Here is a 16,931-nt window from a genome sequence, read left to right as displayed (position 1 = left end):
CATACTTCGTTTGGTCCAGCAGAGAAATGACAGGTAATGAAATGAAGGAGAAACATCCCACTTTTACAGGGTAACTGGGAAATTTGACCTGGATTTTGAGGGCAGTGAAGAGCTGCAAGGAAGGTTTTTTGGTATCTTTGGGGCCATCCTGACAAATCTGGAATATGTTTTGTTGGTTGGTGGTTTTCCATGGGGCTGTGAATCTGAATGCACTGGGTTTTGTTCTTGCACCCCCCCCCCAAACCAGTGTGGGTGGTCTTGTAAAGTTCTCAACCTTCTGAAGTGCTGATATAAAACCCCTGGGCTGAAAAGCTCCTTGCTTGGGGTGCCCAGGGGGGAGAGGTCCCTCACCCAGCACCCACCAGGTGGGAGCAAGGGCATCCCAGCACCTACCTGACTTGCAGCTGGACTCAGCTTGACTTGCTGGAGGATCCTGGAAGTCCACCAAGGCTTTGGAAAAGAGAATTCAACTGGTTCCAGTAGATTTATGATCCAGCTTCTGCTTATGCAACTACTGCTTACACCATCCTGGGAGGATGAAGGTACCCAAAAAAGGGTTGTAAATTTACCCTTGCCTCCTGGAGGTCTTTTTTGCACAGCCAGAAAAGTTGGGAGATTTCTCAGTCTACATGAAAATCAGGACCTGAAGTTTCTTTCCTTTTCTGTTTAATGACTCTTATGACTCTTCCTCTTAATTATATATAACCTAAGGGGTTGTTCTTCTTTTGGTTTTGCTTCTCTCTTGCTGTATTTCTTATTTCTGGTAGATAATATGGCAGTGGGGATGATGTTTCTGGTTAATTTGTGTTGAAGGAAAAGAGAAACTACACCAGATTTTAATTTTTTTTGATGTTATAATCATGCACCTGATGGGGTTGGTGCTCAGGGGATGGAGGAGGTGATTGGAAACAAAACCCTAAGAGCAAAATTGGCTCCTTAAAACCAAAGTTTGGATCCCATAGCTCTCCTGAAGCCCAAAGGATAGGGACTCACATCTTGAAAATCCACAGCACGGCCTCTGGAGAGGAAAACAATTACAAACCAGCCTGCTTCTGGGCTGAAAGTCCAGGATATTTATGGAATACTTCATGCCTGAATTAGCTTTGCTTCAGAATTTCCAAAGTAGCTTAAACTCCCAGAGTGGCCTTTTAATGCATAATTAACTCTTTTCACAAGCTCAGTCTTTCACAGACAAGTCAGGAAGTGTGTGCTGAAAAATCTGTATTGTTGGTGTGTTCATGTTCTCCAGGCTCTTCAGGTTATTTTGGTGTTTGTTTTGCTGGTTTGTTGGGTTTGTTTTTTTTAAATGAGGTGGCAGTAGGAAGGAATTATTTCGAGGGGTTTTGTTCCCTTAATTGGGGCTGAAATTGCAACAGGATCTGAGCTGAGAAGTGTCCCTCTGAGTAGGTCATCAAATAAAGCTTAGAGCAGATCTGTCACCTGCTTTCTAAGTGACCTTTGAGATGCCTAATTCCATGGTTTATGGGCCCCGTCCAGCAGCTGGGGAAGCACAAAGAGAACCAATATTCTTGTCTTGAAGGAGCTTGAGGAGATGTGAAGCCCACCAGATGTGGGTGGCGTTTAGGAACCACGGTGTTTCTTCAGGTGGGGAAGAAAAACGTGGCATGCACAATCAGATCCTTCTAGTCAACCACTTTTCTGAGGCTGCAGTGGTTTGCTGGGACCATAACATGTGTTTAATAGAGAGATCCAGATGGTGTTATTGTAAGACTAGTGAAGGCAAATGAAGCTGGGTGTGTCCTGCCTCACCTGGAGGAAGGAGGTGACTCCATCATCATCATCTGCAGCAACAGTTGAAGCCCTTGGATTCAATAAGTCCTTTCTGAGCTGTGTGTGAAATGCTCTTTGGCCAACTAAGTGTCTCCAAATCTGCTCACATCCTTTCTATTGATTTGTTAAACTGTTTCCTATATTTCTGTGTACACTCTGAGATATTTACCTCTGATCTCTCTCTGTGAAGGCTTAGCCTCCTGTGCTCTTGCTCTGCTGCCTTTTGATTTCCTTCCCAGGAAGGATTTCAGACACACTCAGCAATAGCCTTCTTGCTTCTTTTTCTCCACCTTATTTATTGAAGTCGACTTCAAGGAGCATTCCCCAGGAGCAACAACATTTCTGGGGAGCTGGGCATTTGCTGCACATCTCCATGTACATCCTGAGTCCACAACGAGCACGGGCATCTTGGACATGCCAGAGGCATGGAGATAAGGAGGGGTGGTTTGGGATGGTGGGTCATGGGTGTGCTTTAGAAGAAAAATCCAGGCAGTGTCAGAAAAAAAGGGGTTCATCTACAGTCTGCTCCTTGGTAGGTGTTCTTGGGGGGGTGGTGTTTGTTTGGGTTAGTTCTCAGCAATGGTTTTCTGGGTGCTTGTGTGTTAATTCTGTTAAATGCCTGCTAGTCTTTTTTTTTTTCCTCATCAGGAAATGAATGGTATAGATGGTATTAATAGGAGATCCTAGAATCACAGGGGTTGGAAGGGATCCCTGAAGATTAAAGCTGTTTTAAAAACATCAAGCTGTCTCACCAGAATGACCAGCCTTGGGCAGAGCTTCACTGGTCTGGCCCATCCTCTGCATTAGGCTGTGCCTTCACATATCTGTGAAGTGAAGGTTTCTTGGCCCTGCCCCAAGCATTTCTGCACAGCAAGGAGATGAAGTGCAGCTCCAGATGTTTGGAACTGGGACCTGAGCCCGTTTGGCCGGTGGGTGAGGTCGTTAACTCTGCTGAAATCTGTGTCTGTGAAGCCCTAGATGAAGCCCACCTGTTGCCTCCTCTTGGTGCATCTCTGTTGGGTCATCAGTAGGGCATGAATGACTCCACACCTGCCTGGCAAGATGGGACTGAGCTGTGCTCTTGAGGGAAATTTGCAGGGCTGGGAGTTGGACTAATATTTGATTTGGACTGTTTATCTTCACTGCATGCCTTGTTTTCCCAGCAGACAGAGACAGGACCAAAACACTTCTTTGTGACATAGTCATGACAGCCTGGAATTTCTAAGAGTTGACATCTGGTGTCATTTACTCCAACTGGAGAAACCTCTGAAATTATTTTGCCACGAGCAGCCTGCAACAAAGGCTCCTGATTTCCTAATGGTTGCTTTCTTCTTCCTGTAAAGCTCAGGCCAATTAGGGATGTGAGGTGGGGTTGTCAAGTGAAATTTTCCCTCTTTGTCTGCTGGATGGCACCCAAGTAATCATGTGCCTCTTGCAAACACACTTATCTGCTGAAGAGAAAATACTTGACAGAAGAGAAACAAACCAGCACATTCACTTAAAAATGAAGATCAACTCTGATCTTGGTGGGATGGGGTGGGAGTGTTTGTGGAGCCATGCTCTGCTGGGTGGTGGTGGCAGAGGCTGCAAATGACTCGTTGTGCCCCTTTTCTTTGTGTTTGTAGATATTTTGCTGGAAGGTGCTTGATCCTGCACCCCATTCGGCCAAACCTGGGTGAAGGTCACCCCAGGGAAGGCTGCTGGAGGCAGGCTCCAGACCCAGCACTGGGATGGCTTTCCACCACCCACCCCTGAGCTCTGAAATGGCCTGAGTGAAGGTCTAGAGTGGCTCCAATAGATCACTGTCTGTATCATTCCTCCACTGTCAGGTTTTTATCCTGAAAGGGATATAGCCCTGAGGGTCAAAACTGCCAGAGGTGCTAGCTCTGCTCTTCTGAGACTGAAGGAAATGGGGGTGTCCAGCCTGGAGCCAAGGAGGCTGAGGGGAAACCTGCTGGCTCTGCAGCTGCCTGAGAGGAGGTTGGAGCCAGGGGGGTCGGGCTCTGCTCCCCAGGAACAAGGGATGGGACAAGAGGAGATGGGCTGCAGTGGTGCCAGGGGAGGCTGAGATGGGATCTTGGGCAGCATTTCTTGCTGGCAAGGGTTGTCAGGCCCTGGCCCAGGCTGCCCAGGGCAGGGCTGGAGTCCCCATCCCTGGAGGGGTTTCCAAGCCGTGTAGATGTGGTGCTGAGGGACATGGGGCAGGGGTGGCCTGGGCAGGGCTGGGGGAACAGTTGGACTGGATGATCCTAAAGTTCTTTTCCAACCCAAATGATTCCATGATTCTGTGACCTAAAGGAAACAAGCCTTTTGCCAGGAGTTGCACATCATCTCCAGACAGGTCTGTCCCCCAGCAGGAAAACATCTTTCACAGCTGGACTTTGGACTGAAGATGCTCAGGTGGACATGGAAACAGCTGAACAAATGATTTGAGGCTTGACCTTTTTTTCCCTTCCACCTCCATGATGAGGCACAGGGGAATTCATTTCATCCTTTTTCCCACCATCTAATCTAAGCCAAGCAAGAAACTGAATCTGCTTGGTTTTGGTGCGTCCCAGTGGTGGTGGGTTTGGTGTGGACTGAAGCAGCAAATCAAAGCCTGATGATGCCAGCAAGGCCCTCCTGAGGAAGTTCTCATCCAGGACCTGGCCATTTGTTTGATAACTAACTTCAGAGCAGGGCCAGGACCTGCCCTGCTCATTTGTTTTCATCTGCTCCCAGGGGCTTAATTGGAGACAAGGTCGGTCTGCATCACATTTCAGGTCTTCTCCTAGTCATGAGCTCCACTGCTGTGTGATCATTAAAACACAGTTGGACAAAGCCACGTTTTATCAGCATTCAGCCCCAAACTGAGTGGTAGGAGATGTATTTGTGTAACCAAAAGGAAAAGCAACTTATTTCTCTGACTAAATGGATGTAACAAAGCTTAGAAGGGCTTCAAGGTGCCAGTTTTCAACAGGGTGCAGAGAAAAACAGGCAGTTCTGGGGTGTTGTCAAAGAAAGGTAAGAAGGCAGGTTCTGTCAGCCAAACTTCAGGAGGTGTTCCCCAGGGTGGGCTGTTTGTTGCAGACAGAAAAGAAAGGGGAGGAACTCATTGGTGCATGGAGGGGTAGTGGTGTCCCTCCCCATACCCACCTGCCTGACTTGAGAGGGGGTTTTCCTCTGTCAGGAACAGAGTTGGGCAGTTGGACTCAGTGATCCTAGAGGTGTTCACCAACTGTGATGGTTCTGTGAGAGATGCTCTTCTCTCCTGAGAGAGAAGCAACAATATATACTTGATAAAATGGTGAGTTAATGAAGTTCAGTCGAAAATGTGGAGATGGTTGAGCAAGATTCAGTGGCAGGGTGCACTTGGTTACTCAGTGCTCAGGGAGGAGAGACCCTCCCGTTGAGTCATGAGGTTCAGAAAGGACCTCCTTGCTTTTTGAACTCCTCCTGAGTGTGGCTGGATCCGAACTTAGTCCCAGACCTGGTCAATTATTTATGGTCAAGAATTACAGAGGGTAAGGACAACCTCCTGCTCAGTCATGAGGTTCAGAAAGGACCCTCTTGCTTTCTGAACTTCTCAGAGAGGAGTCTGGGTATGGCTGGATCCAATCCTAGTCCCTGACTTGGTCAATGGTTTGTGTCTAAGGGGTTATATCTATGCAATGAATTATCTCTATAGCAAAGCTGTGATTTTCAGTTTCAGCTTTTATTCCCAATTTCACTAACCAAGTATCTGACATGATAAGGGTTCTTTCAGCCTCGAGGAGTAACCTTGAAAGCCACCCCTACTCATGGGGACATCTGGTGTGCAGCCCACTGTCATTTCAGGAGAGCCCAACAGGCCCTGTCCACTAGTTATGGAGTCAGATCCTTGCCTACTAGTCATACTTGTTTCAGTTAACCCATGCTCAACCAGCCCTCAGCCCTGGAGCAAGGTTTCTAGCCCTAAGCCATGGTGGTGTTACCTGTCTCCCAAGAGCTAGATGCAGCCATCATGGTCACCGTGCAGATCTTGAGCTTTAAAACAGATGTGAATATTGGTCTGGAGGAAAACTGAGGAGAAGTAGCTCCTGTCTGGAGTCCTGCCTTCCCAGAAACCACTTGGAAGTGGGAATGTTCTTCAAGGAGAGTGTTGGTGCGTGGCACGTAGCAAGTTCAAAAGGAGGAGGAAGCTTCTGTGATCCTGCTGCACGTGTGAAGTGACTTCAGTACTGGTGAAACCAGCTGATTCTTTCAGATCTTCCCATTCCTCCATCCCTACCACATCTTTGATTCCTCTGCCTTTCACGTTGTTTGTTCCCAAGAAAGGGAAAGTTTGTTATTTCATTAAGCCGAGGAGCTGGTCGTGGAGAGGAGTGAGGATGAGCAACTTCAGTCACCTGGATAATAAGTCAGTTTGGGCCCTGGCTGTAGCATGTGCCCTCCAGAATGTTCCTCAACTTGCCAACCCTGGCAACATCTGGCAGTTTTTCCCCTTCCTTCCACAGATGTTTCCACACCATCTCGTTGCCTTGGCCTTTGGAATGGGATTATTCATCATCTTCCATCTTTGAGCAGTTCACCAAAAGCTTTATACCCATTTATAGAATTTCTCTCTTTCTAGCTGTTTGCTCCTGTCCAAATCCTTTCCCAGCCCTCCCTCAATGCCCGTGACTGGGCTCAGGGAGCTGTTCCAGCTCCCCAGATGGTTCCTTTCTCTTTGGAGACTCAATTCTGCTCTATAGATACCCAAAATAGTGTGGGTTTTTTCCTTTACATCTGAATATTTCTGCTTGTGAGCTACCTTGATGCTTTGTGCATGAGAGGCCCAAGGAGATGCTCTCCAGGTTAACTGCACACCTGGAGAAGCAGGGAGGCTTTTTTTGCCTTCCTGTGTTACCTTTCCAGCTTTACTGCTGCAGGAGCATCAATCATTAAAAACCAGGATTAAAGACACATTCTTTCATTGGGCTTTTTTTAAAAGCTCCCTCCTTTCATTAGTTTTGGCAGTGCTGAGTTGGCAGTTGGGTTGTTCCTGCTGATGGGCACCTACCACCTTCCTCCAGAGCAAGAGGGACTCACCTGCCTTGGAGGCATCTCTGGGCAGCTCCTGAGATCAGCACAGCATCAGAAGGGTGCAGGTATTAACCTCATTTGACATGGAATGGTTTTGTTCTCAGTATTCTGGAGATGTTGATTGTCCTCTGCATCCTGATGGCCCTAATGACTTGGGAATGATTGTGCCCTTTCCTTTGGAAGCTCTTAATCAGGAGGCTCTCAGGCAGGGTAATCAGCATCAGTAATTAAAGTGGTAGCCAACTGCAGGTGCTGCTAAGTGCTAATCAATGAAGTGCATTTGTAATTGAAAACTTGCTTGAAGTATTGATAGATGCCTTGATCCCTGGACCTGGGAAGTTCCAGTTGGTTTTCTGGACTCAATCTTTGATGAGTTTGCAGTATCCAGCAGGTGTGGTGATAGAAGGAGGAGAAACTCAACCTTTCCTTGCCTGGCTGATGTAAAAACTCAGGTGCCCTGGCTCAGGAGGGGTTTTGCCAGATGGGGAGTGGCTTGAAGGAGTCTGCTTGTGGAGAAGGAGCTCTCTACAGGTGGTTCTGCTGCCCCTCTACTTCTGATGTTGGCAAATGGCCTCCAAGGCAACGTTGGCTGCAGGGCAGCAGCCACTGAGCCGGGACAGGGCTCCTGCCTGGCCAGGGAGCTCCTGCTAGCATCCCTGGCCATTGGCTGGTTGGTCTTCCAAGGTTTCATGATTCCACACACACCAGTGACCCGAAACTAGAGCATCCCCAATGGGAGGAGAAGGAGCTGAGGGTGACTGTTAATTGTGAGTAGCTGTGTCATTGACACAATGATGGCATCTCAGCATGGTCTGGGTGGGAAGGGACCTTTAAAAGCCACCAAGTCCATCCCCCTCCAGTGAGCACCTTCAACTAGCTGAGGTTGCTCAAAGCTCCATCCAAACTGACCTTGAATGTTGCAAGGGATGGGGCATCTACCACCTCTCTGGGCAACAAGAATGAGTCACAGTGAAAATAAATGCATCACTGCAGCTCTGGGAATAGAGGTGGCTTTTTCTTTTCCAGACTTTCCTTCTTACTGAAACCTTTCTAGCCTAATTTTGATTGAGAAGTCAAAGCTTGCAGCATTTTCATGAAGATGATGTTCTTTCAAAGAGCACTTCAAGGGGATGGTGTCTCTCAGTTCCTTCCAAGGTTTTTGGTTTCAAATGTACTTCTGAAATGAGTAGAAGTTAGCTTTAATTGTCTAGTGAAATACCTAAAAGAGCCCTGAGTTACTTTAAAACACCTAAAAAATGAAACGATTGCTCTTTTCTGCTTCATTAAATTAAAAACTGGGAGCATGATTCTCACCTCTCCTCACTTGGACTTCTCCAAGTCAAAGATATCCATGGCCAGGCTGTCTTCTGCTGGTGGAGGAAAGTGGTGAGTCCAGAGGTGAGTTTCTTTGAACAGACCATTTTTCTCACCATCAGCTACCAAACAGCCTGACATGTTCATCTAAACTGATTTTGAAACATGAGCTGCTTCAAACACTGCTCTGAGGCTGCTATTTTAAAATGTTCATGTCACCCAGCACGAAGAAGGTGGTTGAAATGTACCAGGTTATTTCCCAAGCCTTTTTCAAATACATAGAGCAAGATTTTGGAACCAGTTGCTCCCGAGAAACTTCTACGTTTGCAGAGAGCAAAAAAAAAAGGGCCTTTTTTTTTTGGTGGTGGTTTTCAAGCCTTGCTATTTGCTGTTTGTTTTGGTCCTTTGCCACCATAACCAAGAGTTTCTCTGAGGTTCCTGACTCTCCTCAGCCTTGTCTTTGGTGATGCTCCAGCCTCTCTTCTTTTCCACTTGGTGAAGGCACCCGGAGGCATTTTTATCCTTTCAAGTTTTTTTTTTTTCCCCAAGTGTATCAATGCTCTCACCTCCTTTTCTTTTTTGTTTTTCCCCTCCCTTTTTTATTTTCCCCAAGACTGGTGGTCGAGTGGTTTAATTCTGAAGTATTTTTCCTGCAACTTGAGCCGTTTGGAGATGTAGTTGAGAAGAGAAATACCCTGAGGAGATAATCCTGGCTGAAAAGGTCTTCATGCCTTAACAATCCTCCCATTTTTTTCTCCTTTTCTTCCCAAAAAAGAAAAAAAAAAAGGTGATTTTAGGAAGCACCATGGTTGGGGACTTCAAAATTGCTTGTATCTAAGGCACCTCCCAACGGGCTCAACGTGTGTTTGTAGATTAATTTGCAGCTTAGACCTTGGTTGTAGAAGGAAGATCCCTTCCCTGCAGGGTGGTGGGAACAAGGATGGATGTGCTGGAGAGTCAGGAAGGGTCCTAAAAGAGCAGAACTTGTTGGCACAAATGGGTCCAAACCTTGTCCCTTCTGCTCCTCAGCTTGCAAACCAGCCTGTCAACAGTCCTGTCTTCTTCCACCAGTGATGCTTTCAGGTCTTTCCAGCAGGACTTGGGGCATTCACAGCACGTATTGGATAATACTCTCCTTTTGTTCTTTAGTGCCTCAGGGGTCTCCAGGAAAGCTGGGCAGGGACTTCTGGCAAGGGCAGGGAGTGATAGGACAGGAGGGAGTGGTTTGAAGATGAAGGAGGGAAGATTGAGGTGAGATACGAGGAAGAAATTCTTGCCTGTGAGGGTGGTGAGATGCTGGCCCAGGTTGCCCAGAGAAGTTTTGGATGCCCCTTTCCAACCCATCCCATCCCTGTGCTCTTTGGCTGCTCACAGTGTGTCCTGGGTGTTCTTACACAGATGTTGGTCCTGGTTTGGTTTAGTTTTCCCCCCCATTTTCATGCAGAATAGTCCCCACCCTGTTGCCTCTGTTTAAAATCTTGGTGAGTTTTTGGAGTCTTCCTCCAGTGTGTCACTTCAAGGCTCTATCATATACTTGCTTTGTGTTTCTAGCTGGTTTGTTTGTAGATCATTGAACTTCTGTTGGGAAAAAAATATACCTACAGAATGGACTTGGTAAAGAAAAAATCAGGGAAAAAAAAGGATATGTGCAAAGACAAAGTATTTCTGGCCAGAGAATTATTGACTGAAATAAGCTGCCAAATGGTCTTTGCACATCCAGCAACTTTGAACTGGGTAAGATTCCTGCTGTTTCTGATGTTCCATATTTTTAATCACTGTGGAGGCTGTGTCTCAACTTCTTCTTATTCTACTAAATAATCATGGAATTGGGAAAATGAAAATACCCTATGGCTTTGGAAACTGCAAGAAAGACCAAGTTCAGCTCGGGTTTGGTTTCATCTGTTGGGCCAATGTCTGAGCTCCCTGAAGAAGTTTATCAAATGGTGAGACCCTGGCCCAGGTTGCCCAGAGAAGCTGTGGCTGCCCCATCCCTGGCAGTGTTGAAGGGCAGGTTGGATGGGGCTTGGAGCAACCTGGGCTGGTGGGAGGTGTCGCTGCCCATGCAGGGGGGTTGGAACTGGATGATCTTGAAGGTCCCTTCCAGCACAAACCATTCTATGATTCACAGCCCTGAGGAAGGACAGTGCTAGGTGTTTGAGCTCACCCTGAGCTGCTCAGGTTGGTTTCCTAATGGTGGAAGGAAGGAACCATTCCCTCCTTGGAAAAGGACCATCTCAGCAAGCACAGGTGACCAGCAGCCTTTTACAACACTTCTCCACATGGTGTTCCAACCATGACTAACGTGTTCCTAAGATCCTCTTGAAGCTGGCTTCATTATATGGTTTCCTCAGGAGTCCTGCTCTTACAGACAGGAAAGATTTTCTTTCTGCTGGTTGCCTCTCAGATCAAGCACGAAGGATTAGAGCACTAATCATTTCTGCCCCCTCTTAAGCAGAAGAAAGGACACGAAGCCCATCAGGACGTCAGTCCTTGATTCTCCTGCAGCAAAGGGTCACGTGTGAGGTCCTATTGCCACGAAGCATCGTTGTGGTGTCCATGGAGACCAGGTTGAGGTGAAAGTGAACTGTTAGTGCTGCAGTGACAGCTTGAGGTGGACCTATAAAGAACCTCCTTTTTCCTCTAATCATAAGGAAGGTTTTACTCACTCTGCCTCGAGCGTTAGACCAGACCCGTCGCTTCTGTGGGACCTGAGACACACTCCCTGTTGGCTTCAAGGCAGAGAAGGGGAGATTTGGGGTCTGATAAAAGCTGTTCAGGACCTGAAGATGTCGCAGCTCCAGGATGTTTCTGCTGGCAGTGGTTTGCCTTTTCTTAGATCAAATCAGTGTCCAGTTCAGGCTGGAAAGAGATGGCTGCAAAAGTTCCTTATACCCCTAAAAACTTGGTGTCTCTAAATCTCATGAGTAGCTGTACACATGTGGTGTGTGGGCTTTGTCCTCTGGGGACATGTTTGGAGAGCTTGCTTGGACACTATGACTTTTGTGTGCCCTTCCTTTGGGAGCCTTCAGAGTTTTCTCTGCTCAGAAAGGTAGGACCACTGCTGCTTGGTCAGGATCCCACAGAGAGCACCCCAGGCTAGTTCCACCTGGTGCTTAAGAGAGGCTGGAGACAATCCTGGTCTTTTCAGACAGCTGCAACATGGCTGTGCCATCTGTAGGTTGCTTAAATGGTTGCTGACTGGCTCCATCGAGTGGTAGAAGCACCCTGAAGGCATATCCATTGTTGAGCATTGTCCCATTTGCTGGAAACTGGGTGAAGGCTGAGCTGAAGAACCTTTCCTCTGAAGGAGCTCAACCCAGACTGTTGCTACCTGTTAATTGGACAACAAGTGATGAGCTGTTCCAACTCACTTGTGGCTCAACAGTCATTTGTGATTAGCAAAGTGGAGCCTGTGGTTTGGAAGCAACCACCCAAAGATCCACTCAGAAGTCCAGGACATTGGAAGATCTTCCAAATTATGGGATTTCTTTCCCATCTGTGGTTTCTCTCAGCTGATTCAGTGCTGTGTTTTCTATCAGCAGCCAATGGTGTTACTGCACTTTCCAAACTGAGAGGTCAGTGTGATTTGTCCCTTCTGGTGGGATTTCTCAATCCACAGATCTTTGCTCTAACCAGCTCCTTCCTGAGCTGTGCAACAGGTCCCTGGAAGCATCCCTGTCCCTCCACTTCCTTACTGCTACTTCTCCATATATGTTTTGTCTTCCCTCCAGCCTCTTAGGATGCTCCAAGACTCAAGGGTAGAAAGCTTCATGGGTTCCTCTTTTTGCTCTTCCATCCATGTATTCAGGTCAGTGCTGCAGAATGGGCACAGATGGTGTTTCAGAAGAGTTTTTCTTGTGGCTCTTGAGAAAGATGGAGTTGTTCTTTCCTCCCCTTCCCTGAGAAAACACCCCCAAGTGCTCTGCTTGCTCCTCTCCGCGGGAAACGGGGCAGGCAAAGCGTCTTCTCCTGGTAGCTGGGCTGGAATAAAACCAAGGCTGAAGTCCTTCAAGGTGAGAGGGTGGCTCGGTGTTGTGCAGAGGCTGGGGGAGCTGGGAGTGCTCCAGTAGCAAACAATAAGTTACCTGGAGATGTCCCCAGAGCTGTCAACAGGAACATGTTTTAAAGCCACTCTCGGCGTGTTGGCGTTCGCCCGTGAACGTTTGATACGGAGGCAATTTCAATATGCAAAGTGACCAGAGCTGGTTTTAAAACAATCCCTCTCAGGCCTGCAAAAAAAAAAAAAAAAAAAAGGGATTTGTTCTGCCCTGCTGCCAAAACCTCAGCATCATTTCACTCAGCCATGAAAACCTGCAGTATTGATTTTGAAATGGATAATTGATTGTAACAATAAATCCCGGGGCAGCCTACGTGCAAAATGGATTTTTCTATTGCAATAATGAATTTGATATGCACCAGGACATATTTATGTAGGGCCTAAGCAACCCAGGAATGGTAATAAATTGTATTTGGTCAAAAACTATCCACTGGGATGTGGTTGAGCTTTCCCTTTGTCTAAAAAAGGCAGTCCCACGGTGCCAGAAGAGCTATTGGGATGCAGTTGGGAGGCCCTGCTGGATGAGAAACCCTTAATACCCTGAATATGTTCTACCAGGCTGAGTAAAAACTCTGGAAGGATTAGAGACTTGCAAGGAACAGCTGGGCCCCAGGTTGTTTCAGCAGAGAAATGTTGATGTGCAATATCAGTGTTCTTATCGGTCCAGCCCAGTAAACCCGGTGGTTTTGCTGGACAAGTTGGTGGGAACTGTAAGAACAGGATGAACAGACACATGGATGAACGTGATATGATGAGGGGGGGATCAATACAGCTTTTGTGGAGGGAAGTCTGGCCTCACGTGCCAGTTAAAGTCCTTTGAAGGAATCCTTGAGCACGTGGGTGAGGAGATCTGGTTGATATGGTCGGCTTGGATTTGCTAAAGCTTTCTGATAAGATCCTTCACAAAAGGCTCCTGAAGAAATGAAGTTGCTGCAATGCAAGGAAAAAGATCCTTTTGTGAGAAGAAGCTGGTGTGATAGGGAGCAAAGGATGGAGAGGGGTGGTGGCTGGTGCTGGTGGTGGCTGGTGCTGGTGGTGGGGTGCTTGGCTACTGCAGGAGGTGGAGGGTGAGGAAACAAGGGTTACAAAAGTACAAGCTGATGGTGACAATCCTGACAGAGCTGAGTGCTGGGAGATATGAAAAGAAATGAAAATGCACGTGGTTAAATAGAAAGTGATGCAGAGAGAGCCTGTGCACCTGCTGCTGAGCCCTGGCTGGAGGGTGACCTCAGGATGGAGGTCTTGCTGCTGATGTCTGGAAGCACAGCGGTCTGCGGTGGTAAAAGCCCTGCTGAGTGTTGGGGTTTATTGGGAAATGAGAAGAAAATGGTCACTGCAGAGTGGCCCAAACCTGCTGTGCACCCTCTGCCCCGCACAGGGGGGAAAAGGGCCACGAGAAAGTGGTGGGGATGGTCAAGTGCATGGACTGGCTTCTGGATCGTGGTGACCAAAACTCCTGCAGCCCTTTCTGCAAGGAGGGAGGTGGCAGAGATGGGTGCCTGGCTGTGTCAGGAGCCATCAGGGAGGGAGGGGGTCAGTTTGGGCCGTGAGGCTGAGATAAGGTCCCTCACCCAACCTAGCAAAGAACATGTAGGGACAAAAACCAGAGCTTGGTCTCAGTTGCTTGCATTCCTGTTGACCCCAAGGGGTGGGGATGGCTTAGAGGCAATTCCCTCCCGTGCTGGGCTCAGCAATCCTTTCATTCCCAAGAGGTTGGACTCCTTTTGGCATGGATGTAACAGAGGGTGCAGGAACATCTGTGGAATTAAAATGGCCCAGATTTGTTAGAGCTGGTCAGGTTGGGGTTTGTATCCTAGAGTGAAGAAGAGGCAACTTGGGCACTTTGGGCTGAAAAACTGAAGGTGTTTCAGTGGCTGCTCTGCCCCAGAGCTGGGCTTGCCAGTAGTGTGGGTGTCCTCGTGGCCTGTTGGGATGAGAAATTCCTGAAAAGGGAGAAAAGTTACTCTCTAAATCCATTGTCTGTAGAGCCATCCACTGCTGGAGAACTCACCGTTTCCTTCATGCCACTGCACATCTTTTCAGATGTGATTTATTTTTCTTCTCAAAGCACCAACTTGGTTTGAATCCACCTTGCTGTTAAAAAACTGTCGCTTAATTTTATTCTTTTCCCTTCCCCTCCAGTTGATTGTATGTGCTTTTCTTCTGTCACTTCTTAGCCAACCAAAAAAGAGCAACCAAAAACAAGTCAACAAGGATCTCTCTTCTTTTCCAGAGCATCAAAGTGAGCTGGTTGCCTCCACCACCAGGTACTCAAAATGGATTTATTACAGGCTATAAAATCCGACACAGAAAAACTACCCGCAGGGGTGAGATTGAAACACTGGAGCCAAACAACCTCTGGTACTTGTTCACAGGTCAGTGTTTGTGTGGTACAGCCTTGCAAGGTTTTGATGAATGAAATGCTTGGGGAATAAAATATACTTGCACTTCAAGGGTGCATTGATTTCTTGGCTGGCAGGAGGCGTTTATTGTGGTGTACAAAAGCAGGTTTTCTGGTGGGGTTTGTGTTGGGGTGTTGCTTTTTTTTAAGACCAGGGTTGTTGTTTTTTTTTTCCTTCATGCTCTTCTGTTTGCCTCCTGGATTTTAGTAGTCAGGAATTGCAAGTTGCATTTTTGGGGTGTCCAGTTTCTTAAGCCTCAGGTGGTGTTTCAGAGCACTGGCTTGTCACCTCCTGCTTGATCCTGGCTGCAAAAAGACCAGTTTCCCTAATTTCTTTTCCAGGATTTTCAGTGGGAACTGTCTCCTTGCAGAATAAAAAGTGCAACAGTCGATCATAGGGAAACTAAAATTGGGATGAATGGGCCAGATGAGTATTGGGAAGGAAACAGGGAGTTGTGGTGGGGAAAAAGGAATTTCCCCTTGGTTCTTGCACAGTGCCCAAGACATCAGTGAGAAGGCAGCAAAACACCCAGGGAGAAAGTCAAAGTTTGTCAAAGTTTTGCCCCTGAATTCAGATTCACCATGATTTCACCTCAAATGACCTGCTCTGTGTTTGCTTCCACTTGTTAAGTGTAACTGGTGAGAATCTGAAGTGATTCTGAATTGAATATTTTAGAATGAAACCTGTTGCTTTCTCTTTTGGAAGGAAAAGCAGCATTTCCTTGCAAAATGAAAGCAAAGGTAGAACATTATTAGGAGGAAGATCTTAAATACTGAAATCTCCCCTTGGTCATCTCATAGACTCACAGACTGGTTTGGGTTGGAAGGCACCTTGAAGATCATCAGGTTCCAACCCCCCTGCATGGGCAGGGACACCTCCCAGCAGCCCAGGCTGCTCCAAGCCCCATCCAACCTGCCCTTCAACACTGCCAGGGATGGGGCAGCCACAGCTTCCCTGGGCAACCTGGGCCAGGGTCTCACCACCCTCACAGCCAAGAATTTCCTCCTCATGTCTCACCTAAATCTTCCCTCTTGCAGTTTTAATCCATTTCCTCTTATCCCATCCCTCCCTGCCCTTGTCCCAAGCCCCTCCCCAGCTTTCCTGGAGCCCGTTCAGGCACTGGAAGGTGCTCTAAGGTCTCCCTGGAGCCTTCTCTTCTCCAGGCTGAACACCCCAACTCTCCCAGCCTGGCTCCAGAGCAGAGCTGCTCCAGCCCTCCCAGCATCTCCGGGGCCTCCTCTGGACTCTCTCCAGCAGCTCCATGTCCTTCCTGTGCTGGGGACCCCAGCCCTGGCCCCAGCCCTGCAGGGGGGTCTCAGCAGAGCAGAGCAGAGGGGACAATCCCCTCCCTGGCCCTGCTGGCCACGCTGCTGGGGATGCAGCCCAGGACACGGGGGGTTTCTGGGCTCCAGCACATGTTGCTGGCTCATGTTGAGCTTCTCATCACCCAACACCCCCAAGGCCTTCTCCTCAGGGCTCTTCTTCATCCATTCTCCACCCAGCCTGTAACTGTGCTTGGGATTGTTTTGTTTTACATCTCTTGGCAGTACGTGTTTGAGAAATCAAGGAGGAGACATCCAGACCTCATTATTACTTGCCCCATGTACACACTGTGATGGCTGGAGCTGTGTGGCTCTTCTACATGGACATTTTAAGTGTTAACCTGCAGGCACTTCAGATCTTTGCTGCCATCTGATTTGGCAGGCAGGTGCTTTACAGGATAATAACAACATCTGCCCTAGCAAAGGAGCTGAGAGTTAGACTGCAGCTTTTTAAATAGCCCCTGTCAAGTTTGGAGTAGGTTTCCATGTCATGTTCAGCTGCTCTTTTTCATGATGAGTGTTCATCTCCAGAGATGTTTGCAGTTAGGTGGAGCAGGTTTTTCCTGTGGTCAGTGTAGATGGAGCAGAAAGATCAACTGATATCCCCACCTCAGGACATTCAGGAATGCTGCTGTTTTCTGATGGCTTCAGCCACAGAGGAAAACATCTTGTTTCTGAATTGATGCTGATTTTATAATATTAGTAAGACTTTATATTGGGTTTGTTTGGTTGTTTTGGTGGTTTTTTGGGTTTTTTTTACCTGAACTGGTTGCTCTGGAGTTCATCAGGAGCACTGGGAAGCACAACACTGCCAGTCACTAACCTGGTTTCTAGCCTGCAAACTTGCTGCCCGAGGAGACTGTGCCAGCAGTTCCTTGCATGTTAAAAGCAGTGAGCTCGTGTTGTTAAGTGTCCAATGAATGGCTCAGTTATGTAGAACAATTCTTCAGTTTCCTGCTACATGGACTTCCATTGATTTTTGATGTATGAAAACAACGGATG

General features: G+C 47.6%; 1 protein-coding gene across 1 annotated transcript in view; it reads left to right on the top strand.

Moving 5' to 3' along the window:
- DCC (DCC netrin 1 receptor) overlaps window positions 1-16,931 on the top strand; it is a 502,453-nt gene that overhangs the window by 405,777 nt on the left and 79,745 nt on the right. The window contains exon 13 of the mRNA XM_051642548.1: window positions 14,439-14,580. Within this exon, the coding sequence (XP_051498508.1) occupies window positions 14,439-14,580 (142 nt within the window). The remainder of the gene's footprint in view (window positions 1-14,438; window positions 14,581-16,931) is intronic.

This window comes from Apus apus, chromosome Z (genome assembly GCF_020740795.1).
Source record: "Apus apus isolate bApuApu2 chromosome Z, bApuApu2.pri.cur, whole genome shotgun sequence".
NCBI classification, from domain to species: domain Eukaryota; kingdom Metazoa; phylum Chordata; class Aves; order Apodiformes; family Apodidae; genus Apus; species Apus apus.
This window is presented reverse-complemented; position numbering and strand designations above follow the sequence as displayed.